This window comes from Trichoderma camerunense (genome assembly GCF_050948025.1).
Source record: "Trichoderma camerunense strain CBS 138272 chromosome Unknown V8C40scaffold_27, whole genome shotgun sequence".
Taxonomy (NCBI): Eukaryota; Fungi; Ascomycota; class Sordariomycetes; order Hypocreales; family Hypocreaceae; genus Trichoderma; species Trichoderma camerunense.
Window position 1 is genome coordinate 178,990 of NW_028145343.1, and position 22,660 is coordinate 201,649.

At 52.3% G+C, this 22,660-nt stretch overlaps 6 protein-coding genes across 6 annotated transcripts; 1 reads left to right on the plus strand and 5 right to left on the minus strand.

Moving 5' to 3' along the window:
- Positions 1–333: 333 nt before the first annotated feature.
- Positions 334–9,748, minus strand: V8C40DRAFT_283977 (uncharacterized protein; the record flags this gene model as incomplete). The annotated part of the gene is made up of 3 exons (XM_083222065.1): positions 334–2,549; positions 2,615–9,509; positions 9,596–9,748. The coding sequence occupies 3 exons, from the start codon at positions 9,746–9,748 to the stop codon at positions 334–336; spliced, it is 9,264 nt and encodes a 3,087-aa protein (XP_083067650.1).
- A 1,711-nt stretch (positions 9,749–11,459) lies between these two features.
- V8C40DRAFT_258315 (uncharacterized protein) lies at positions 11,460–11,867 on the minus strand. The gene has a single exon (XM_083218689.1). It carries the CDS (start codon positions 11,698–11,700, stop codon positions 11,497–11,499), a length of 204 nt encoding a protein of 67 aa, XP_083067651.1. The 5' UTR covers positions 11,701–11,867; the 3' UTR covers positions 11,460–11,496.
- A 295-nt stretch (positions 11,868–12,162) lies between these two features.
- V8C40DRAFT_130169 (uncharacterized protein) lies at positions 12,163–12,912 on the minus strand. The gene has a single exon (XM_083211050.1). It carries the CDS (start codon positions 12,788–12,790, stop codon positions 12,299–12,301), a length of 492 nt encoding a protein of 163 aa, XP_083067652.1. The 5' UTR covers positions 12,791–12,912; the 3' UTR covers positions 12,163–12,298.
- A 1,236-nt stretch (positions 12,913–14,148) lies between these two features.
- On the minus strand, positions 14,149–17,244 carry V8C40DRAFT_258320 (C2H2-type zinc finger protein). The gene is made up of 2 exons (XM_083218690.1): positions 15,802–17,244; positions 14,149–15,735 (listed from the first exon to the last, which is right to left on the minus strand). The coding sequence occupies exons 1-2, from the start codon at positions 17,003–17,005 to the stop codon at positions 14,774–14,776; spliced, it is 2,166 nt and encodes a 721-aa protein (XP_083067653.1). The 5' UTR covers positions 17,006–17,244; the 3' UTR covers positions 14,149–14,773.
- Positions 17,245–20,015: 2,771 nt separating this feature from the next.
- V8C40DRAFT_258325 (uncharacterized protein) lies at positions 20,016–20,660 on the plus strand. Its single transcript, XM_083218691.1, has one exon. The coding sequence runs from the start codon at positions 20,497–20,499 to the stop codon at positions 20,650–20,652; it is 156 nt and encodes a 51-aa protein (XP_083067654.1). The 5' UTR covers positions 20,016–20,496; the 3' UTR covers positions 20,653–20,660.
- Positions 20,661–20,733: 73 nt separating this feature from the next.
- Positions 20,734–22,273, minus strand: V8C40DRAFT_130699 (alternative oxidase-domain-containing protein). The gene is made up of 4 exons (XM_083211052.1): positions 22,143–22,273; positions 21,590–22,068; positions 21,093–21,491; positions 20,734–21,024 (listed from the first exon to the last, which is right to left on the minus strand). The coding sequence occupies exons 2-4, from the start codon at positions 22,058–22,060 to the stop codon at positions 20,815–20,817; spliced, it is 1,080 nt and encodes a 359-aa protein (XP_083067655.1). The 5' UTR covers positions 22,061–22,068; positions 22,143–22,273; the 3' UTR covers positions 20,734–20,814.
- Between the last annotated feature and the right edge of the window lie 387 nt (positions 22,274–22,660).

A 22,660-nucleotide genomic window follows, 5' to 3' on the forward strand; every position in this document is an offset into this window, starting at 1 on the left:
ACATGTCAACATCACCGGCCGAAGAGAAAAAGAAAAAGAAAAAGAAAAGAAACTCAAACATCCCCTCCATCTTACACCATACCGGGGTAGAGATGACTGCAGATATCCTGGATGGACTGGTTTCCATGCAGGGCGTCTCCGAGATCTCGGAAAGAATCGGCAAAACTGTAACATGATACCGCTTTCACAGCAGCGTCCAGATTTCAATCATTCATCATGGCAATAGAAGCAAGAAAACAGATATGCGAGAGAAGCTGAAAGAAAGAAGAAAAAAATTAAAGAAGAAAAAAATAGATCAAACACGCTCGCTCATGGTTCATGCGACTCTCCGCTTCATCCAAATCTTCGCCACCAGCTGCTTCGAGGCTGATGCTCAGCGGCTGCAGATCCTCGTCGACTGCGATGGCGCTCATCGCTTCCGTCCGATGCGCCATTGCGCTTCTCTCGCTCTCTTCGTTCTCGCCTCTCTCGGCGGCGTCTCTCGTCTGCATCCTCCACAGGTGCTTCTTCGTACTTGGCTTTCCGTCGTGCGCGCCGGGCCTCGCGCCGGGCTAGCTCGTCGTCTTCCATGTACGGCGCCGCATCTGTTGTATGTCCGGCATCATCCAGATGCGGAGGGGGGTCCGAATGCTCCTTGACCCAGGACGACGTCCCGGAGTGTGGCCACGTTGTCACCGGCGCTCTCTTGCCGTCTCGTCGACGTTCCTTGGCCGGATAGACGTGGTCATCCATCACCGGCTCCGTATGTCGTCGGCTGGCTTTTCTCGGCCTGTCATATGCTGCTGCTGCAGCCGCCGCCGCCGCCGCTTCCTCCTCAGCAGCTTTTGCAGCACGCCTTGCCTCACGTCTACGCTGTCGCTCGGCGGCTTCATCCTCAAATGGATCTGGATGGGATCTACGCCGCTGGCGCTTAGATGCTCTCAGCGCCTCTTCCTCCATCTCCCTCTCCCTCTCCTTCTCCCTTTCCCTTTCTTTGCGAAGGCGATGCCGCTCGGCCTTTCGAGCCTCTCGATCTTCGGCTTTTCGAGCCTCCCGATCTTCGGCTGCGCGACGCTCCTCTTCTTCGCGATGACGAGCGGCACGTCGTTCGCGGCGAGCTTCCTTTTCTTCAAGCTTGCGAGTCTCGCTGTCGTCTCTGCGCTTTCGTCGCCGTTCACGGTCATCAGCAGGGCGCTCTGCTTCTCGCTCCGGCTTCCTGGTCTTGCGGCTAGATACCCGTGGAGCTTCTCGATCAGTCTCCACCACGGGTATATCAAACTCTACGCCTGTCTCAACTTTAGATGCTCTGGGTGTCATGAAGCCGCTGAAAAGCCCCGACAATCCAGTCTTCTTCGAGAGCGAGGCTCCTCGCCGTCTGCCTGACTGTTCGGGACTTGGGGGATCCGTTGTGATGAATTCCTCGTCACGAGATCTTGCGCTTCGATGTCTTTCATGCGGTTGAGCCACGTGGACATCGGCATCGAGAGCACCCGTCATAATAATATCCTCATCCTCCTGGAGGTTCGTCTTGCGGGATCTCCTTTTTGAGCTTGACTTGTCGAAACCGAGAATCTTGGCCGCCTTTGATGTTACGTCGGGTATTTCCTCTGGAGGTGGAGAAGCAAGACCGTGATTGCCAATGGAATGTCTCCTGGAAGGCTTGCTGCTACCATTCATACCAGATGGCCGCTTCTCCTTTTCTTGTGTAGACATTGATCTGAGTCGGTGCCTCGAGGACCTGGGTGGTCTCTCCACTTGTTCTACCCTCTCTGAAGCGGAGTCCCTAGAAGATGTCTTTTCCATTGCTCGTCTGGAAGACTTTTCTGACTTGTGCTTTGACGATCTCTTCTCCTCCCTTTCTCTGCGAGGAGGGGATTCCACCGCTGGCCATTTTTCCTTTTCTCGGCTAGATCTCGACCTTTCTTTCCTGGATGATTTCGGCTCCGGCGGCGGCGTCAAAGGCGGATCGGGAACTGCAGGCGGAGCAGGGGGAGGGGGAGGAGGCATCGGGGCCATTGGCGGAGGAGGAGGCGGTACCACTATATCCTCCTCTCTTGGTCGGCGTTTCTTACTCTTCCTCTCCTTCCTTGGTGCTTCGTCGACGATGGCAATTATCTCGTTTTCATCATCATCGTCAGGGAATGTGCCTGGAACATCCGACTCTCTCCGATGCCTCCTGGGCAGGTCCCTGTCTTGTGCGATGATCGGCTCTTCAGCCTTTTTCCTTCTCCTGGTACGATCTTCTCGTGAGGACTCCTTCTTGGCGACAGGTGGTTCTTCCACATCATCTCCATACTGCAAATCTTCGACCGCCTGTTCAACGTTAGCTGCTAGTCCTTTCTTGGCCACTCGTTCATCATCTGCCGCTTTTCTTCCATATCGATCCGCGGGTTTCACTTCGTTATCCGAGTCTGATGCTGGTGGTGGGGATGGTGGGAGGGTGGGACGAGCTACTTCTTCCGGTGCTTCTTGGAAAGCCTTGAGGCCGATAGCGATTCTGCCGCCCAGAGAGCGTGGCTGTTCCGAGGATTTTTGAGACGCATTATCAGCTGATCTTGTCTCTGGTTCCTCTAAAGTTGCACTCCTGGTTAGTCACTTTCTTTTGATATTTTAGTATAGGGAAAGGAGAACGAACCTTGTGGCTTTGGCTTTTTAGAGCTGCCGCCGAGACCCCAGAAGCTGAACGCGCCCGCCGCGCCCGTTTCTTTGGGTGCAAGTAGCTCCTCTATCTCGGCAGGGCTCATGTCAAAGTCAGGATCTGGCTTGACCCCTGTCTCCGCTTTCTGTTCTGCCTCCCCTTCGGATGGGAGATCCCGAGACTTCTTGTCTTTCTTGTCTTTCTTATCCCGTTTAGAATCCTTAAGATCCTTCTTGTCGTCCTTTTCCTTCTTGTCTTTCTTGGAGCTCTTCTTCAGTTTCCTCGCGGCCTCTTCAGCCTCGAGGGCAGCTTTCTCTTCGGCCTCTCGAGCTGCCCTTTCCTCTTCTTCGCGGGCAGCTTGCTCCTCGGCCTCACGGGCTGCTCGTTCTTCTTCGGCCGCTCGAATGGCTTCTTCGTCGTCATCGGCATCAATGTCATTGTCGTCGTCGACATCGTCATCATTGTCGTTGGCATCATCAGCTGCTTCGTCACTATCGTCTTCACTATCCTGATTGGCGTCGGCAGCCAGCTCAGCTTCCCGCGCGGCTTGCTCTTCCTTCCTCTTTGTCGCCTTGACTCGAAGATGAGACAATCGTTCGCCGTCTTTCTTCGATAATTTACCTTTCTTATCCTTCTTACGAAGCAGGTCGGCTACTTCTTTTTCCTCTTCGGCAATTGCGGCCTCCTCCTTGGCAGCCTGCTCTGCTTCGATTGCAGCCTGCTCTTCGGCTTTACGGGCCGCTCTCTCTTCAGCTTTCGCCTGGAGCTCGTTCAGTCGCTGCTCTAATTTGCTTGATAAGCCCATAAATGAGTTGTGCTTCTTGTCAAGGAGTCGCTCTATTTCTTCCTCTTCTTCAGCGATTGCAGCTGCCTCTAGGGCCTCCTGAGCAGCCCGCTCTTCTGCTTCCTTGGCTGCTTCCTCAGCTTCTCGAGCAGCCTGTTCTGCAGCTTCTGCAGCTTCTTGATCAGCTTTCTCTTTCGCTCGCTTTGCCGCGTTTGCTTGCAATTCTTTCAACCTTTGCTCTGATTTACTCGACAAGCTTTTGAACGAACTGGTCTTCTTCTTAAGTAAAAGAGCCAATTCTTCCTCTTCCGCGGCAATCTCAGCAGCCTTCTTTGCTTCCCGAGCGGCCTGTTCCTCGGCTTCCCTAGCTGCTTCCTCAGCTTCTCGAGCAGCCTGTTCTTCAGCTTCTCGGGCAGCCTTCTGTTCAGCCCGTCTTGCCGCGTTGGCCTCCAGTTCAATCAACCTTTGCTCTGATTTGCTTGGCAGGCCTTTGTATGAAGTAGCTTTCCTTTTCTGCAGAAGGGCAAGTTCTTCCTCTTCAGCAGCGATTGCAGCAGCTTCAGCGGCTTCCTGAGCAGCTCGCTCCTCGGCTTCCCTAGCAGCCTGCTCTTCAGCTTCCCTAGCTGCTTTTTCATCGGCGCGTCGTTGGGCGTTAGCCTGCAGCTCATTCAACCTTGCCTCTGTTTTACTTGACAGAGCCTTGTGTGAACTGGCTTTCTTTTTCAGAAGATAATCAAGTTCTTCCTCTTCTGCAAGAATCGCTGCAGCTTCTGCAGCTTCCTGAGCGGCTCGCTCTTCGGCTTCCCTAGCAGCCTGTTCTTCGGCTTCTCGGGCTGCCTTTTCATCGGCACGCCGTTGAACATTGGCTTGGAGTTCGGCCAGCCTTGCCTCTGATTTACTTGACAGGCTCTTGGATGAACTAGTCTTCTTTTTGAGTAAGAGGGCAAGTTCTTCCTCTTCAGCAGCGATCTCGGCAGCTTCGGCAGCCTCCCGGGCAGCAAGCTCTTCAGCTTCTCTAGCAGCCTGCTCTTCAGCTTCTCTAGCTGCCTTTTCATCGACACGCCGTTGGTGGTTAGCCTGGAGTTCGACTAATCTCTCTTCTGCTCCATTCAGCAGTTGACCTTTATATGATCGAGCTTTCTTTTTCAGAAGATAGTCCAGTTCTTCCTCCTCTTTGGCGATCGCGGCAGCCTCTTCTGCTTCCCTGGCGGCTTGCTCTTCGGCTTCTTTAGCTGCTTGCTCAGCTTCCCGAGCAGCTTGTTCTTCGGCCTCCCGAGCAGCTTTCTCTTCCGCCCGTTTTGCAGCCTTGGCCTGAAGTATTTTAAGCCTTTCTTCTCCTTTAGATGAAAGCTTTGACGTGGCCTTTTTCTCAAGCAACAATGCCAACGCCTTCTCCTCTTCCGCAATAATAGCAAGTTTCTTTGCTTCTTGGGCGGCAAGTTCTTCGGCTTCTTTAGCTGCTTGTTCAGCTTCTCTGGCTGCCTGCTCCGCTTCGCGAGCTGCCTGTTCTTCGGCTTCGCGAGCTGCCTTCTCTTGAGCTCGTCTTGTGGCGTTGGCTTGAAGGTCGATTAGTCTTTCTTCCTGCGAATTTGGAAGTTTGCCTTTGAAAGCCTTGGCCTTCCTGTCGAGGAGGTAAGCTAGCTCCTCTTCCTCTTTAGCAATGGCGGCAGCCTTCCTAGCCTCTCGAGCTTCTCGCTCCTTGGCTTCCTTGGCTACCCGCTCGGCCTCCTTGGCTGCTTCCTCAGCTTCACGAGCGGCTTGTTCTTCGGCTTCACGAGCGAGACGGTCAGCTTCTTCCTTGGCTCGCTCCGCTTCAATAGCTGCTTCACGGGCGGCTTGTTCTTCAGCCCGCTTTTTGGCCTTCTCCTGGAGGAGCTTTAACCTTTGCTCTCCCGACTTATTAATGCCCAAAAAGGAATTATCTCGCTTATCAATTAATTGAGCGATTTCTGCCTCTTCTTTGGCAATTGCCGCAGCCTCTGCAGCCTTTGCGGCCTCCTGGGCAGCCCGTTCCTCAGCTTCCTTGGCCGCCTGTTCGGCTTCGCGTTCGGCTTGCTCTTGTGCTTCCCGGGCAGCCTGTTCAGCTTCTTGGGCAGCTTGCTCGTCCGCTCGCTTTTTAGCGTTAGCTTGAAGGATAGCCAGCCTGTCTTCGTCTTTCCTAAGGAGTCTGCCAGCTCTTTTACTCTTCTTAAGTTCTAGAGCAGCGAGTTCCTCCTCTTCCATTGCAATAGCAGCAGCTTGTTCCTTGGCTTCACGCTCAAGTTCTTCTGCTTCACGGGCGGCTTGCTCAGCTTCCTGGGCTGCCCGCTCATCTGCCCGCTTTGTAGAATTTTTCTGAAGTGTAGCGAGCCTTTCTTCGTCTTTCCTAAGGAGTTTACTGCCTTTTTTAGCTTTCTTAGCTATCAAAGCAGCTAGCTCCTCTTCTTCTCTGACGATGGCGGCGGCTTGTTCCTCAGCCTCACGAGCACGTTCTTCCTCCTGGCGAGCGGCTTCCTGGGCAGCAGCTTCAGCTTCACGAGCAGCTTGCTCTTCCGCTTCTCGAGCGGCACGCTCCTTCTCCTCGGCTTCTCGTGCGGCTTCTTGTGCTACTCGGTCCGCTTCGCGTGCTGCTCGTTCTTTCTCTCGTTTCGCGGCGTTCACTCGGAGGGTAACAAGTCTTTGTTCTTCCATTTTAAGGAGCTTGCCCCTTTTGACTTTCTTTGCCAGCAACGCTGTCATTTCAGTCTCCTCCTCCTTGATGATAGCTGCTTCGCGCTCTTCTGCTTCGCGGATAGCACGTTCCTCAGCCTCACGTGCGGCTTGCTGTTTATGCTCTTCGTGGTCGCTTTCACGTTCTACCGCCTCGGCTGCTGCAGCCTTGGTGTCTTCGGGTTCTTCATCAGGCTCGGCCTGTGGCTCGTCTACCTCTTGCTGCACTTCGGTCTCTTTTGGGGCTTTGTCTTGCGCTTCGCGAGCGGCACGTTCTTTGCGTTTCGAGGCGTTTCCCTGGAGATGGACGAGTCTTTCTTCCTCCTTCTTAGGCAGCTTGCCCTTTTTGAGTTTTTTCGTGAGCAATGCCTTCATTTCCGCTTGCTCTTCAGATATGATGGCTGCTTGTTCTGCTGCTTCGCGTGCTGCTTGCTCCTCAGCCTCTCGTGCTGCTTGCTCCTGGGCGGCCCGTTCCTCGTCTTCCCGTGCCTTGGCTTCCCGCGCAGCTCGTTTCTCGACTCGGATAGTGGCATTCTCTTCCAGGAGTGTAAGTCTTTCTTGATCTTTCCTGATTAATTTGCCCCGCCTGGCCTTCTTCGTATTCAAGGCAGACATTTCCTCCTCCTCTTTGGCAGCAACAGCAGCCTCAGCTTCCTCCTCGAGTCTAGCTTTCTCTGCTGCTTCGCGAGCGGCAAGCTCTTGTGCCCTTTGCTCTTCTTCTTGACGGGCTCGTTCGTCGGCTTCCTTGGCTTCCCTGTCGGTCTTTTCGGCCTTCTTCTTTTCCTTCTCGAGCTTCTTGAGGTCTTTGTCGGTCAGCCTTGGTATCCTAGACAGCGCCCTATCCGCTTCCTTGTCATTCGGCTTGAGCTTTGACGCGGCGGCATGGGGATCTCCTGCTTCATCTTCAGGTTCAGTAAGGTGCATTGAAGGGGGAGTGGGTGCACGGGGAGGTGGATCAGCTAAGGCCTCATTCCGAGATTTCGACTTTGCCTTGTTGGACTTTGTCCAGACATAGCTGTCGACGCCTTCGACCTTGCTACTCCTAACCTCCTCTACGGCGTCAGGCAGGACAATCTCACCGGTGGTCTCATCCAAAACCTCAACAGGGTCACCCCTGAAGTTAGACTTCTTCTTGTCCTGGGCCGAGGTGCGGTCGGTTGGCTCTTCAATGACATCGGGTTTCCACGACGAATCGTCAACGTCTCGTCGCTTCTTATCACTCTTGCCGATACCCCAAGAGCCGAAGAAACCTTCGCTACCAAATGTGTCCCCCCCGTCCAGTCCTATGTTGTTAGAGTCATCTGCAGGCGCGTTGTCTAGGGCGCCCAGCTTGACCAAATCGGTGGTTCCTTTCTTCTTGTCCTTCTTGGCATCTTCTTCGTTCTTGGATTTGGCGGATTTGGATTCACCCTTGGAGGGGTCAGAAGTTGAACTCTTCTTCTTCTTCTTGTCTTTATCCTGATCCTTATCTTTGTCCCTGTCTCTGTCCTTTTTTATTGTCGTCTCTTCGATGAGGTCTCCAGAAGACTTGGGGCTTTGCGTATCTGCCTTGGACGATCCTTCTCTTGGTTGATCCGTGCCGGACCCGGTAACAGAGTCATTTTTCTTACCCCCGAAGCCCCAAAAACTCCAGCCCTCTTGATTCTCGTCGGAATTCCTCCCTTTGGCTGAGTCATTTGCTTCATCTGGGTCAATGTTGCCTTCTCTGTCTTTGGCACCAGCGTTTCCCAAAGGCTCGTCGCCATTTAGACGCTTCTGTTTAGGCTCAGGGATACGCGATGAGGGTTTTTCTGAAATTGGTTCGTCAGATGTCGCAAGTTTCGACTTCTTCTTATCTTTGTCTTTGTCCTTCTCCTTCTCGCGCTCCTTCTCCCCTTCCCTCTCCTTTTTGACTGTCTTTTTGGCGGCAGAGAACCCCCATTCGTCGTCTGGCTGTGGAATCTTCGACTTCGATTCGAGTTTAGACTCAAGCCTAGATTTAGGCTCAGCTGCTGGCACAGATATAACGGGCTGCGCTAGTTTGTCGCTCTTCTTCTTCTTCTTTTCCTTTGAGGCAGGGACAGAGTCCCACACATTCTCCTGGAGAAGAGCCGCTTCCTGAGCTGCGAAAGGTGGAGGTGGCGCTGGGGGAGGCGGCGGCGGCGGGGGTACTTGTTGCTCATACTGTTTGACATTCTCCTCGGCTTTCTTTTTATTCTTTCCAAGTCCCCAGAACGACCAACCCTCCTCTTTCTCCTCGGCCTTGGACGCCCCCTTGACCGGCATGAGATCTGGCTTTACTTGGTCTTCAACTGATGTGTCGCTTGCTTTCTTGTCGCTTGTTTTTCCAACGTCGCCTTTGGTGAGGTCGTCATTCACTGCTGGCGCCGTATGCGCAGCACTGGAACCGGGTGTGCGATTGACCTTGTTACTCTTTTTCTTGGATGGATATCCCCACGGGTCATCATCCTCATCTATCGCATCATGAGGGGCCTCTGCTTTGTTATGGGCCTTCCTCTGTGTCGCATCGGTATCGGCGACTAAAAATGCTAGAGCGCTGGAGTGTATTGAGTCGCTGGCGGTCCAAGGATTGCTATCGGGGTTGTTGTTTTTGTCGCCAGCGTCGGTATGGGCATCGTTACCACTCGAGGATCCGCTGGCGGCAGCACCAACAAACGATACGAATTTACTACCCCAGGCCCCAAACCCACTCTTGGACTCGTGCTCGTGTGACCCAGAATCGGAATTTTTCCCAGCGTCGTCGTTGAGATTTACGTCGTCAAGAGAGTCGTCGTCGATCGCGTTGGTTGCGGGAGGAGGAGACTCGGTCTCAGGGCCCTTTTTGGTCTTGGTATCCTTTTCGCTGCCTTTGGGAGGCGCCGACAAATCATGTTCCGCGTTGTCATTGTTTGCACCCCGGTCACTACCCTTGTCCCCATCACCGCCACCACCAGCATTACTCCCGTCACCTGCAGCTCCGCCCTGGCCTGCATTACCACCACCACTACCACCCTGCTCCCCACCGCCATTTCCTTCGGGGTTCTGGCTACCTTCCTTGGATGGCCCATCCGCAGACCGGTTATTGTTGTGGTTATTGGTGCTGCCGTTGTGCCCTCCTTTGTTCTTCTTCTTGCCTTTGCAGCGAACAAAGCCATCTTCAGAAGTGAAATCAATTGTTACATCGAGAATCGGATCGTCGAGGAAGCCAGATCGAGATCGCCTGTGCTGCGTCGATTGGGCCGGGTGTGGGGACGGCTGATGAGACTCGGCGCGTGGTGCATCTCGGCGAGCAAGCGAATCGGCGTGGCGAGGTTTTGTGACATGATAGACAGAAGAGGTCGCTGCAGGTCTTGCATGATGTCGAGAGAGCCACCGCGGGAACAGGTTGGGCACGATTAGTGGTCTGCCCGGCTGTGATGTGCAGGTGGAGGACGAACGATGCTATAATTCCCAGTCAATGCGCTGAAACGAATGACGACGATGCCTACATGACCATGAGCCTTCCCCGCAAGAAACTTGATACGCACCTCTCCACGAACGATCCAAGCTCGAGAAATAAGCTGCAGCCGTGCCTGCAGACTGCGCTCATCCCACCCATTTCCCCTTGATCGCCTCGGAGCTGGCCATTCTGTGCATTTCGTCCCGTGTTGATTAAACACCAACACATCGGCGGCAGCCATTGTTGGAATGGGAGCTGATGCAATGGCACGGCAATGTTGCAATCATGGGAGCTATATTTTTCGCCAGAAAGTAGGCGAGAGTGTGTATAACGGAAGGCTTCTCTCTTTGAAGCTAGAGATCCCTTCTCAAGGGCATGAAGGGAGAAGGCCGATTCTAAGCTTCAGCAGCCCTCGGGTAAATTCGATGATATTCTCGAAAGCACAATAAAAGAAAGGACGGTATCGTGAACGGATGCGAAAGATATTGCGACTTGCAGGTGCACAGATGTGATGTTTCGTCAAGATACCTGCTGCGATGGTGTAAGTTGTGGCGGCCCGCGCGAGCTTCGTCTCTAGCAGTCGCGGTAGCTGGTCGATTCCATGAGAGAACCACGGACAAGAAGAAGACGCAATAAAACAACGAGGAGAAGAAGAAAACAGTTCTGTCACTAACAAGAAGAACTGGAGTGTTACTGCAAGACGGCGATTGCATTAGCTGAGTCTTGGGTTTTCCTTGATTTTTTTTTTTAAGAAACTTTTGGGTAGGGATGGCATGTACTAACCCGAGTCCTCTGCAGAAGCCGGTGAAGGCGCGTTGCAAGCGCAGCTATGGGCAGCACAGATAGATTGCCTAGTACCAGACCTTAGCACCTAACCTCGCAGCAGTAGCATGAACAGCGGATAAGAAGATAGCTGGGCTGACGATCTTGTTGCCGCAGCCGTCCGCCTCGTCAGTTGGATGTACAGCTCAGTGTTGGTAGCACAGAGAGCTACCAAGGCCCTACTTACAAGTACAAGGACACTAGGCACGGTAGTACCGTGGGAGGCGGGCTGTAGTGAAGTCGAGTATAAGTTGGTGAGCAAGGCTAGTAGATGTGGCAAAGGCCCGGGATCCTCACAATAAAAGAGCGGCCGAGCGAGGCGGGATCAAGTGGTGAAAGATGGTGGCGAGGCTGTCTAGAGAGAGGAAACAAGCCACTGGCCGCGGCTCAGGGAAGAAGATTTCCGGACAAAGTGACTGACCTCCAGCAGATGCGGAGGGACCAATGATACAGGTGCCCTTGCCTTGGGACTGCCCAACCTACGGAGGGAGAAGAGGCGAGTATCTCAGCTTGAGGTTGCACAAGGGCTGCGGTCTCGACACCCTCTTTTTGGTCCTCTTGCTTTTTCTTTTTTACAGCATCACGCTTGGTGTGACTGAGAGCTACTTTGGGCACTACGGCAAGTATCCATGGCTTTGAAGGTACTAGCACGAGTAATGGATGGATCCAATGTGATATCGTAGATGGTGATGCAATAGGTACAGTACAGTAGAGATAAGTCAAACAAGATGCGGCACATGGATCTCATGAGACCCGGCGGGCGTTGGCGAGAGGGCACTTGTGCTTAGGAGTGCAAATACATGCCTTTCCGATCTGCGATTCGGCACCTGTGAGAGACAGCGGGTACCGCAGTGTCTCGTACATACATGTACACTGACAGCCGCCTTGCAGCGCGTTGTCTTGGATGTTGGGGGTACTACTACCGTAGAACAAGGTACTAGGCATTCTCCAGACTGACCTACGATAGACGTGCCTGAGCCCTCGTGGGACATTGCCCATGCCAAAGCATAAACGGGAGAGGACGACTAAGCAGGTGCTAGGCCGTTGAAAGCGCCCAACTGGGAAGGCTAGAGCCTTTGAGCAAACAACGTGACACGAGCGCTGCCGTCATTGCCTCGCTTCTTTTCTTTCCTCGCCTCGCCTCGCCCTTGCCTCTCTCTGCACTGCTCACCCGCAGGAAGCAGAACACAGGAAGGACCAGCCAGCCCTTTGCAGGCGAATGCACGCACACATGAGCAGGTACGATACGACTGACGACCTCCCAAAAGACGCTCCTGCACCAAAAGATGCGCCAGTGATGCACCAGGACGCAGCGGCCCGGCCAATCAAAGTGGCGCTGGGCGGGAGGGTTGGCTGGGCTGCGGGCCCCATTCGCTTGTCACCAGACCCCCAAAGTGCTTAGCGCGTCTTTAGCCCATCTCCAGCTGCAGCCAAACAAGCCCGCTGCCATCTCGCATGGGGATTGGATCTCCCTTGGTACCTCGTAGGTACCCAACAACTTGAATCAAGGTGAATGGCACTCGATGTTTTGGTGATGGAGTACGGAGTACGATGGGGTAGTACAAAGAAAAGACAGAAAACGAAAGGGGCAAGATGCTATTATTATAGGATTCCTTACAGCTACCTTGGTATCTATAAGCTCGTCGCTCTACCGTCAACAACTATTGTATTCCATATCTTCACTTCAAGTACCTAACACTGATTTCCAGTTCATGATACCGATGCGATACTTGCAGGCGAACGCAGCGGTCTGATGCTGCTGAGAGTTGCATCCCATCTGCAGCCATGGCCTATTTATTGATGCAGCTGCAATGCATGCGTGTCCCACTTACTGCGACTGCTCCGAGATAAATACAGAGCGCGAGCATTCTCAGCCGGCTTTGTTTATTTGTTTACTTGTTTTTTCTCCTTTGTGCCTTGACAAGCTCCAGACTAGCGGAGAGTGTACCTGCTTCGTACCCAGCTGCTGTCATCTATCACTTTTCATCACCGCCTGGTGAAAAGTATGAATTTTATAAGCAAAACTTGCAAGAATTGTGATTCTCACCATCACAAGAAAATGAAGAAAGCAGAGGAAAGTACAGAAATAGCACTTCGCCCCCCCAAACCACATCCTCGACCAAAAAAACAACAGCAGAAAACCATACGATCCTCCACCACTTGAGCACCCGGCTGGCCTCGTCGCGTGACAATGTACATGCACGTACCATGCAGGCGCATGCAGGGCCTCGATCCACCCAAGCTGCAAATAAAGTGAATCAGAATCAAGAAAAAAAACAAAAATCTCGCATGAGGCGCCTCCTACATACATAAACGCATGGCGCATCCGCACTGACACGCGTGCATGTACCTGTACTTTGCGGCTGGCATTTGACGATCCAAATCGGCTGCCGTCATTGGTTGCCCTGGCCCGAATCGATATGCCCTGCGTATCCAGTTCCAGGTACCGGTACGTTGACATGGCCAGGCACTCTCCCCTTTGAGCGGGTTGCTACAGGTTGGGAGTTCTGTTTGACCGCTTGTCAGTCAGTCAGCCAGGGCTCGAATCCCTTTGTGCTGCTGCTGCTGCTCTCCCTCAGACACGTTCATGCAGCATCGCCTTTCTTTCTTACAGGGTTCAGAAGCACGGCAGACTCAGCTGACCCCCTTGAGTCATTTTGCCGTATACGGCAGGATGAGGTACATAGACAGATGATATGAGACATTCAATGTTGCCCCTCACTCAGACTCGCAGTTGGAATCCAAATAATCAAATCTGCATGTTTGCAAAACAATACTATCGATATACTACATCCAAATGTCTTCATCAAAAGGTAAAATTTAAAGTAGTTCAGAAACATATTAAATGCAATATCGGGCTGCAGGCAGGCACCCTCGTGCAGCCTCCCGGATAGCCCGTCCTCTACTGTACAAGCCCGACATCGCAACGGGTCTTTCGAAGCGGTCAGACCCAAACGATTCATCGAGTCGAAACCCCCCCAAAGGCCTGCTTGTCCTTGGGCCTCTTCCATCATGCCACGGGCAGTGCTGGGCCTGGCTATCAGATGATAGATGACGTTTTCCAGCAATCGCATCGTCATGAATTATCCACAAAACGGCAGCAATGCAGACGCTGAGTTGGGCACTTCATCCCGCTAACACTTTGTCACATGGTCATCAGAAAACTGCTCGTAGGTAATTACTTTTTGATCCTAGTTTTATTATTAACAAGGCGAAATACACGCAGCAATTGGGGCATGATTCCATGCTCGTTACAGGCGCCCCCCACGGCCCCCCATATCTCCCTTACAGACTCCAAATTATCTCTAGCAAAACCTGTCAAACCGAAATCCCCAGATTAGTTATCACAGCATGCACATCATACTCGTAGTAACAGCAAAAACCCTGCCCCCGGTCCCTGTCTGGGGCAAGGGCGAGCTTGTACTTTGTACTCGTAACATGACAGTTTGGACAAGAAGCACAGAAGAATCACGGTTATCTCGCCCCCCCTGCTCCGACTTATACCGGAGGTCCCACATCTTCCGGCACTGATCAATATCTTATCGCCATGCCGATATCCAGCGGCTACCGGTGCAAGTATCCTCTTTCGAAGTGCCGCTATAGTATTCGAGTAGCATGTCTAATTAATCTTATTGTATGGTTGACCTCTTAATCTGTAAGGTTTGCCCGTATAGTACTAGGTAAGAGTAAGAGTGGAGGTTAATGCGATGGATTTGGCTTCAAGGCTTCATAGCTTCTGAGTACTAGGTAAGTAAAATGTAATCAGAATTGTACTCAGTGTTTGTCCAAAAAAAAAAAAAAAAAAAAAAAAAACACAGTGGATAACAGCGTTTGGGTGCTATTTTGAGTCGTTATCCCCTTTACATTGGTATTGGCTTCATTTGCAGCCGTGCCATATGATATCACTTGCACTATTCTCAAGATAGCCTCAAGAACGGTAGAATAACCCTTGCAAAAGAGAAGAATGGAAAGAAACTACCAATTCAATCACAACAATACATCACTCAACAAGTCGCACACCATCAGAATACAAATGAACAAGGCTTTATTCGGTAGGACACAAGTCCCATCAACAGCATCACAAAGTGATGTCGCGGAAAGTCGGAGTGACAATAAGCTTCAAGGGGTGGTATCTATGCGACGTGCCATCTAAGTAACCCGAGCCATCTCAAATTTTGTTTTCCAAAATGAAAAGGAAGAGAAAAAAAACACACATATCAGAATTCAAATGCCACCCGTTCCACGCTATATAACCAAGCTCGCCTCCCCGAGTTGGGGTTCGGGGGCAGTCCGATAATTAAACACCCATCGTCGTGGAAAGAAACCGTAAAAAAGGGGGGAAGAACACAGGTGGAGGGAAAGGGAAGTGATAATGGGGTGGAGAAAACATGTAACAGAAGAAGAAGAAGAAGAAGGGGAACGGAATCAAAGAGCTGCTCGTCCATCAGCGCCCATACTCTCCAGTATAACTCATGTCGGCGTAATTCTGGCCCATGCCTTCTTCTGGGTATCTGGCTCCAGAACTACTCATGTATCCACCATCGTCGCCGTCATCGTAGTCACTGGCATCGAATGAGGATCTACCACTGAGCTCGTCATCCAGCCCACCTCCCATGTCGGTCGACCAATTCATCTGCGCCAGGGCGGGATATTGAGCTAAGAGGGCCTGCGGGAGGCCATAGTTGCCACTGGAATCCATGGGATAACCAGGGCCAGCATCCATGCCCATAACCTGCGGGTTGGCCATGTTCTGTGCCATGTTCTGCTGCATCCGCTGCTCCTGCCACTGGCGTTGCCTTTCTATCATTTCCTCGTCCAGGAGAGGTTTGATACATATTCTTCCTGCTTCAGAACGGAAATGTCTTCCCAAGGCATCAGCTCGTGCAAATCGTCGACCACAGCCCCACTGGCCACCGGTTTTCAGATCACCCTTGCAAACAAACTTCTTCTCTCCGGAATGTAGACTTTCGTGTCGCTTTCTGTCATGCTGTCGAGCAAATGCCTTGCCGCAGACAGTACAAACGAATGGTCGCTCATCGGTATGAGTGCGCAGGTGAGACCGCAGATTATATGCTCGAGTGAAGCGTTTGGGACATAGAGTACACTGGAAAGTTGCCGGGTGTTTCTGCATACGCTTGCTGGTCCCGGCATCCTGGCTATTCTGATATTCGGGATCCGCCAGGCGCAAAGCGATCACGTTATTGGGCACTGAGGAAGTCGATTGCCGCCTTCTTGAGGCCGACGAGCCGACCGATTGCCGATCTAGAGGGGATAAAGATCGAGACGATGTATCGGAGCGGGTTGCAAGATCAACTCCGAGAGAGGGTCCCAAATTGCCAGGGGGGAGGATTCCGCTGCCAGGATGGAACGGATCCGTAACCGCCCTCGGGCGAGACTTGGGTCGACCTGTGAAATCACGTTAGTTGTAGTTCGTGCATGCGAAACACTGTATCGCAAAAATGAACGACTTACCTCTTTCTGGGGGTGTTAGTGAATCCTGATCCATCTGCGACTTGGGCGGTTCGAAACTGCCTTGTCTTGAATTCGTAGTCGGCGCAAAGTCAATGTTGATGGCCGGTGGTTGCATTTGGTGCATATCGGCGCCCATACCGCCCTGCAGAGGCGGGAAAGTCTCATGATTAGGTTGTAGGTCTGGGTATCCAGAGACGTTCTCATACCCGGAGTTTGGCGGGATCAAGTTGAAAGAAGGTTGCATAGTATCCGGCATCTGCTGTGGCATTATGCGAGGGCTGATGGCTGGGCTGTGCGAGGGGCTTCGGCCGTGATAACCAGGACTGCTGGGGTCGGCCAAGCTGAAAGACCCAATACCGAGCACTTCTTGGTAGAGGCTGTCCGCAGGTCTCTGCAGAGGAGAGTGGCCGGATGGATCGGCGTCAAACGTATCGGAACTAATCATATGAGGAGAAGGAGCCACGGAGGAGACGTCAGAGTATTCCGAGGGAGTCCTCCTATGGCCTTGGAATTGCGGTTGGGTCCAGTCGCCGAGCTGATTGGGAAGAAGCGCGGCCTCAGGCCCTAAAGAAGCATTCCTCGAATGGGTTGACGGCGGCGACGAGAACTGATGTTGGTTGAAGGGGGGCGACTGGAGACTTTCGGACGGGTAGAGCCGTGGAGGGGTCGGAGACTGATGCGAATGCGGAGAGGTCATGGCATTGAGGTCGCCAAGGGGCGGCTGCTCAAAGAGAGGGGCGTTGTACTGATCGCCTTGCTCAGCGGCCGATGGGAAGAGAGAGAAATCACCGTCGTGCAGGTTTGGCGAGAGGTAGTTTTGTTGCGCCTGGGCGTTCAAAGACAGGGTGGAGTCGGGGCCGGTGGCCGGCTGCTGTCCGAAGCTCGCGCTGGGGTCAAAGCCGGTATTCGGGTCGGCAGCGTTGGCTTGTGCACCGAGGAAGCCGTTTGCGTTGAATGAGTCGAAGTTGGGATGCAAAGATGCTGTGAATGCTCGATGTTGCTGTTGCTGCTGCTGCTGAGGTGGTTGTCGCTGTTGCTGTTGTTGCGATGGATCCAGGTCGACTCCGATCCCAAGACCAAGACCAACGGATGGCTGCTCGCTTGTGGGTGCGAACGGGCTCCGTGCCGGCGAGTGAGATTGGTTTATATCAGGCTGAAAGCCACCGGCGGACGGTGACCTTCCACGCTGGGGTTCGCTGCTCATGATGGCTGCCGAGTGCTGGTCTGTACGTCGTGCGAGGCAGATTCCACAGTCAGCCTTCCGTGCTGCAGCGGGGAGGCTGTGCACTGGGCGGCAGAGATGCAAGGAGCTGGGGGGCGGTCCTATCACAGCGGCAGGACGCGTACAGCGGTGCGAATCACAGTCTGAAGAGTGTTTCAGACGGGCGGTCCTGAGGCCAGCTGCAACTCGTTCTCCGAGCGGGTGCGGGCGTCCAGGTACGGGGTGGATTTGACGTGGGTATGGCTATCAAATAGGGCTGGACCTGGACCTGGGAGGGGGAGGGGAGACGAGGCGAGGCGAGGCGAGGCGATGCTATGCTGGCTTGGATGCGATTTGCCAGAATGCTAGATGCTGGCAGAGTTTGGGAATCGGCACGGCACTGGCAGCGTGAAGACGAGGGAGGGGGGTCCTTTCTGGCACTTTGCTTTGTCGGGGTTCGTTCGGGTTGGGCGCCAAATCATCGAGCAGAGAAACGCGGACCCGCGAGGCTGTGCAAACTGGAGCAGCAACCTTGTGGCCGCAACTCTGCTTGGACACAAGAGGAACAGAGACAGAAAGAGACTCTGCAGTGACGGCGTCTGACGGCGCTGCTGACGACGCTGCTGGTTCTGGTAGCTCGGCGGGCTTGGGGTTGGTCCAACTGGGAGGCGGGTGATGTAGGAGGCAGAAAGCTAAGGTCGGAGAGGTATCGCAGGAAGTGGGATGGTCCCCAGCAAGCAGGCGTGAGATATGGATCAGGCCCTTTGCTTCAGCCGATGGTTAGCACGGCTTAGGCGAACGGGCTAGCAGTGAGAGAGAGAAATGTGCCTTTTAGCAGCCTGTCATACCCACGTGAAAATCAGATGAGGGACACAAGAGAGAGATTTGAATAGGTGCTCTTTTCAGCAGTGCGACGGATGACTCAGGTACTGTATGTACATGCAAACAGGTACTCGTACATACTTTGCTCACTTCAGCTCGTCTGCCATGTTATTCGATGGCGCGCGCCGTGGAATGCTCTTCTCAACTACTAAACGCAGCTATACGCTCCAGATGCAAATCCATCAGCGACATCCGGCAACTGGAGCCTGAGCTACCGCCCGTTCTAGCACTGACGCCAGCGGCCTCCATCTTTCAAGGTTCCCTTCATGCCAACGACTCATGTAATCTCCATGGTCTTTGGTAGCGTCCGGTTGACTTGAGTTGTACATTGAATCAAACTCTAGCAACAACCCCGCACACCGTTCGCATAGGCCTCTGTCATTGGCGCCCCTCCACAGTGGCAGGGGGGGAAATGAGAAAAGGAACCTAAATGGGTACTAGTTTGCCGGACGAGCGGTAGTGCATGAGCGTCAGTATTCCAAAGGTCTAGAATATCTCCCAAACTTGACAGATTCGGCATCACTTTCGAGGGTTCGACGGCACATGTCAGTGACAAATACCTGGAAACGTGGTAGCCGCTTATGTACAATGGTAAGTACCCTAAATACAAGTGATAGGCAAATAGGCACCTTATCTGGAGTATTTACTACCTTATGACCTACCCCATAGCTGTGTAATCATCTAAGTTGGTGAATAAGAAAGACGCGATTCACATCTACCCAAGCAATAGTGCTACTATAGACCAAGGTTCTGCCACTTAGACGTAGATTACGCGTAGACAAAAGGGCTACAGAAATCCCTTTTTGGACAAGTCACCGCCGTCAATCCACAATCATGAGCATCATCCCAAAAAGACGGCAGACTTCCGTTGACAGCACCCCCTACCTAGTAAGTAGACAAAAGCCCTCACAGAATCGGCTGTTTTCCCTTGGTTGTCACCTTTACAGCCACCATTCGAAAGCTGAACAACTTAATGAAGGAACTAGGAATGACCAAATCCTGAAACTTTTCGTTTTTGGCAGCTGCATGGAGATTGGCGGTGATGCGTCGTGTCTCCCCCACATGGCTGGCGGTGATGACGAGTTTGCTCGCACGCTATCGCCATGCTAAGCTTTTGCGACACCCATGCTTCCCAGGTAGAGACATTCGGTCATTGTCATGGGCACGAAAACGGCAAATAACCTTATTAGCTCCGTTCTGCAGAACATCGAAAGGGAAGAAGGAAAAAAAGGCTGACGACAACATCACACTCACACGCCCCCCATGATCGACGCCAACACATGCAAGTCTAGTCAGGCAACACTCTCGATGGGCTAAATATAGCGTCTATACGAAGTTAAAATCTCGCGGAGCGTATATCCTAAAGCGCTTTAATTTCACGGTAAAAGTGTTTTATTGTTTCGAACTATGAAAGGAGATGAAAGACGGAGGAGGCTGTGAAAGAAATAAAAAAAAAAAAAAAGTGCAACGAAGAGAGAAATAGAGAAATGCAATATAACACGACTATCCGAAAATAGCAGCCAGAACTGTTTTGAAACAAAAAATATAGGCGAAAAGCCTGAAGCGTGAATCAGGAGCAAAGCCGCAGCAGGTTTCAAGTTTGACAGGCCAAACACGAGAAAAATAAAATGGAGCAGCTTCAGGAAAATGCAGCAAAATTGTGATTAATACTGCAGAATCCTTTTCTCAAACAAAGGTGGGTTTGTACCGCCCTGAGTTGTCCCATCCTTGCTTGTCCACAGCCACAGCGAGTGACGTATTGGACCGGGCTGCATGAAGACGGTTGATGCTCTGGTGCCTGGTACGTGCCCATGTATGGTGTGTTTCTGGTTCCCCGATTGAAGGATGAAACAACGAGTGAGATTGCATTGTTGTTATTTTCGGTGAATTTGAATCTGCCTTTACTTCAAGCTTAACTTTTGCCGTCTTTGCATTTGAAGCCATCATCGTTAATAATACACTTAACAATGTTCATCTACATGCCAACTTGTTACTGTACCCTTAACCTTGTAAGAACCCACAAAAAACCACGCAGAGCATCCAATGTAAATAAACGCTTGCAAGTTTCTCGGCTGCCGACAGCCAATCGGCTACCAGCCCTTGCTGCAAATCTAGATCCCCGTCCCTCATTGGCCCGCGCCGGGGCTTTTATTCGGATCAACTGCAAGGCTCTCCGCAAGGCTTTTTTCGCAACCCTTCCCAACTCACAGGTATTCACGCTTTGTGTTTCCCTACTTTGTTCCACTACCCCTGGTTTTTTACAATCTTCTTTCTTTTCTGTACAGTATATTTTGCCGCCCATTCGATCATTCGGGAATCGGCCGAATTAAGGGGCGGGGGCTTCGGATTGGTACCTTTGCGGGCGCCAATAAATCCGACTTCCCGTCGCTTTCGTGCCTGTTTCGATGGCCTAAGGCCAATCGAGTCGGCCCAGGATGGCGCTTCACACCTGAATAGGTACTTGATACTACCCGATAGGTAGCGCGTCCGAGGCCTCTCGTATCGGAGGACCTGGTTACGGACGTTTTAGTCCTGAATCGTTGTGTCTAAGCCGTTGCTCGGTTCCAAAAGCATGCAAAGCCAGAAAGTCGAGCCAAAATGTCACCAGATCAATGTTGACGGGACACCACAGCCACTCTCGTCTATTGAATTGGGCGGAAATATACCTTGCCCCCTTTTTATTATCAATTCTCCGTTGTATAGTTTGTAAGAAGAGTCGAGAGAGAAAATTTGCCCAGATAGTTGTGCCAAATCCAAAAACGCCGTGAAACTATGCCCTTTTTTCTTCTTCCAAGTCTTGCAGGCTGCCTCTCTGTTGTAGACAAGACAAAATCAAACACGCCATTTTCCATGTATGCGTATGCTGTTCTTTCTAGCTTCGACCAAAAGCATAGTTGGTCGTCTAATAACGTATGCCCTCTCTTTTCCAATTAGATCACCTCTGAACGCTCATAGCCTTCGGGCTTGAGGGCAGGCTTGGGAACCTCCCTGTCTTTGAATTTGCTGACAAAGGGGTTTGGGTCCTCTTTCTGGTTGAGGTTGCCCAAGGTGTGGTTGACTCCTCTGTGGCTGGCCTCGTCGGCTCGAATGTACAGAATCAAGTCTTTCATGGTTCGGTTGCCCTCAGGCATGTTCCAGTACTAGATGGTCATCTGTTAGTTGAGTTGTTCTCTCTAACTCCTGTCTCTCTGTTGTTCAGTTTACTAACCTGCACGGCAATATCAGGAATCCGAAACTTGGGATCGTTCCACTTGGGTAAATGGCCGTCTTCGATTTCGGCAATCGCTCGAGTATACGTGTGTACCGCCTCTTCCTCCAGGTAGCCGACGAATCGATGGACAATCTTGGGGTGAATCAGATATGCCACAAAGAGACTGTTGAAGAAGACGCCCTGGGCGCCGATGATCATGAGCTTCATGAACGGGCCGGGCTCGCACATGGTCATGAAAGTCAAAAGATGCATCCGCTCGTTGTAGCTTTCTTCCAAGAGCGTCTCGATCCAGCCGTTGTCTCTCTTCATGCCTCGAAGGCTGCTGAGATGGCGAAGCATGCCACCAACCATTCCTGGAACACCTGCGATACTTTCGAGGAAGACGAATCGAATAAGCTATTCACATAGCAAGACACTTGTTAGTTATACATTCTTCATATCCAGACAAATAGACCATTAGGTCCATAGCATATAAGGGTGAGTAGAAATCATACCCATTGGGCCTCTGTCAGCGGCTTCTCCGCCTTGATGGCAGTTGTCGGATTCTTCTTATCAACCTGCTGTTCCCTATCCATCCCCGTGGCCTTGTCCATCCAGTATCTCGCGAACCGCACAATCTTCCACGCCGCCCAATCACCAAATCCCCGAGGCGGGCGGTGCGAAGGCGTCACCTGATGGAGCTCCTCCATTGAGAAGCCCGGGTGAGGCCATGCCGCCGGGGTTGTCTTGATGTGGGGGGTGTCTTTGGCGGGGAAGAAGTCTCTGAGCTGAGAGACGGGTGTCGTCGAGAATGCTCGCGTGGTCTGGCAGTAGAGATGGTGAGATGAGGGTGCGGTCCGGCCGGTACAGCCTAGCCTCCGGGTCAGTGCCGGGTGCGCGGCGAGTCTGCAGCTTGCATGGCTGTTGACGACGACTTTGGCAAGCCTGGCAGCTTGTATGGGGGCGTTTGTCTTGGTGTAAGTCATTGCAAAAGCTTATGTAAAGCTGTGGTTGGTATTGTTGCAACGTTCAACGGCTTCAATGATGATAAGTCATAGGATGACACACGGTTTGATGGTGGTGATGATATATATATATAACCAAGCAACCCCCCTTGGCTCCGGGACACTTGAACGTTTTATACGAGCCCCCTTTTTACAGCTAAGACGGCAAAAGTCAAAAATAGAGAAATATTACAGGTCGGGAGCGCACATTTGGCAGCTTCGTCCGTCGGGTATCCGTGAGTCCACACACTCTTTACATCCGGTGCCGCCATGCTAATCCGCACCCGGGTAAGCGGGCTCGCCGTGATGAGAACCGACATGCAGCAAGGCATCCAATGGCCGGGCCGCATCTGTTCTTCTGTTCCTGGTCATCTGCCATGCAAAGTGCTGTTTCATTGCCTCACCTTGGCTCGGCATCCTCAAGAGTTACGAAGTCCGAGCCGCAAAGGCAAGCTTCAGCGGCGGTCACGCTTAGACTAGTCGGGACCTTTCGGACCGTAAAACCTCTCCCTATGACTCTTCTCCCAAGTTGCTTTCCGGTCCTTTTTCGATTTCATTTCGCTGTCTCATTTCCTCGGACGC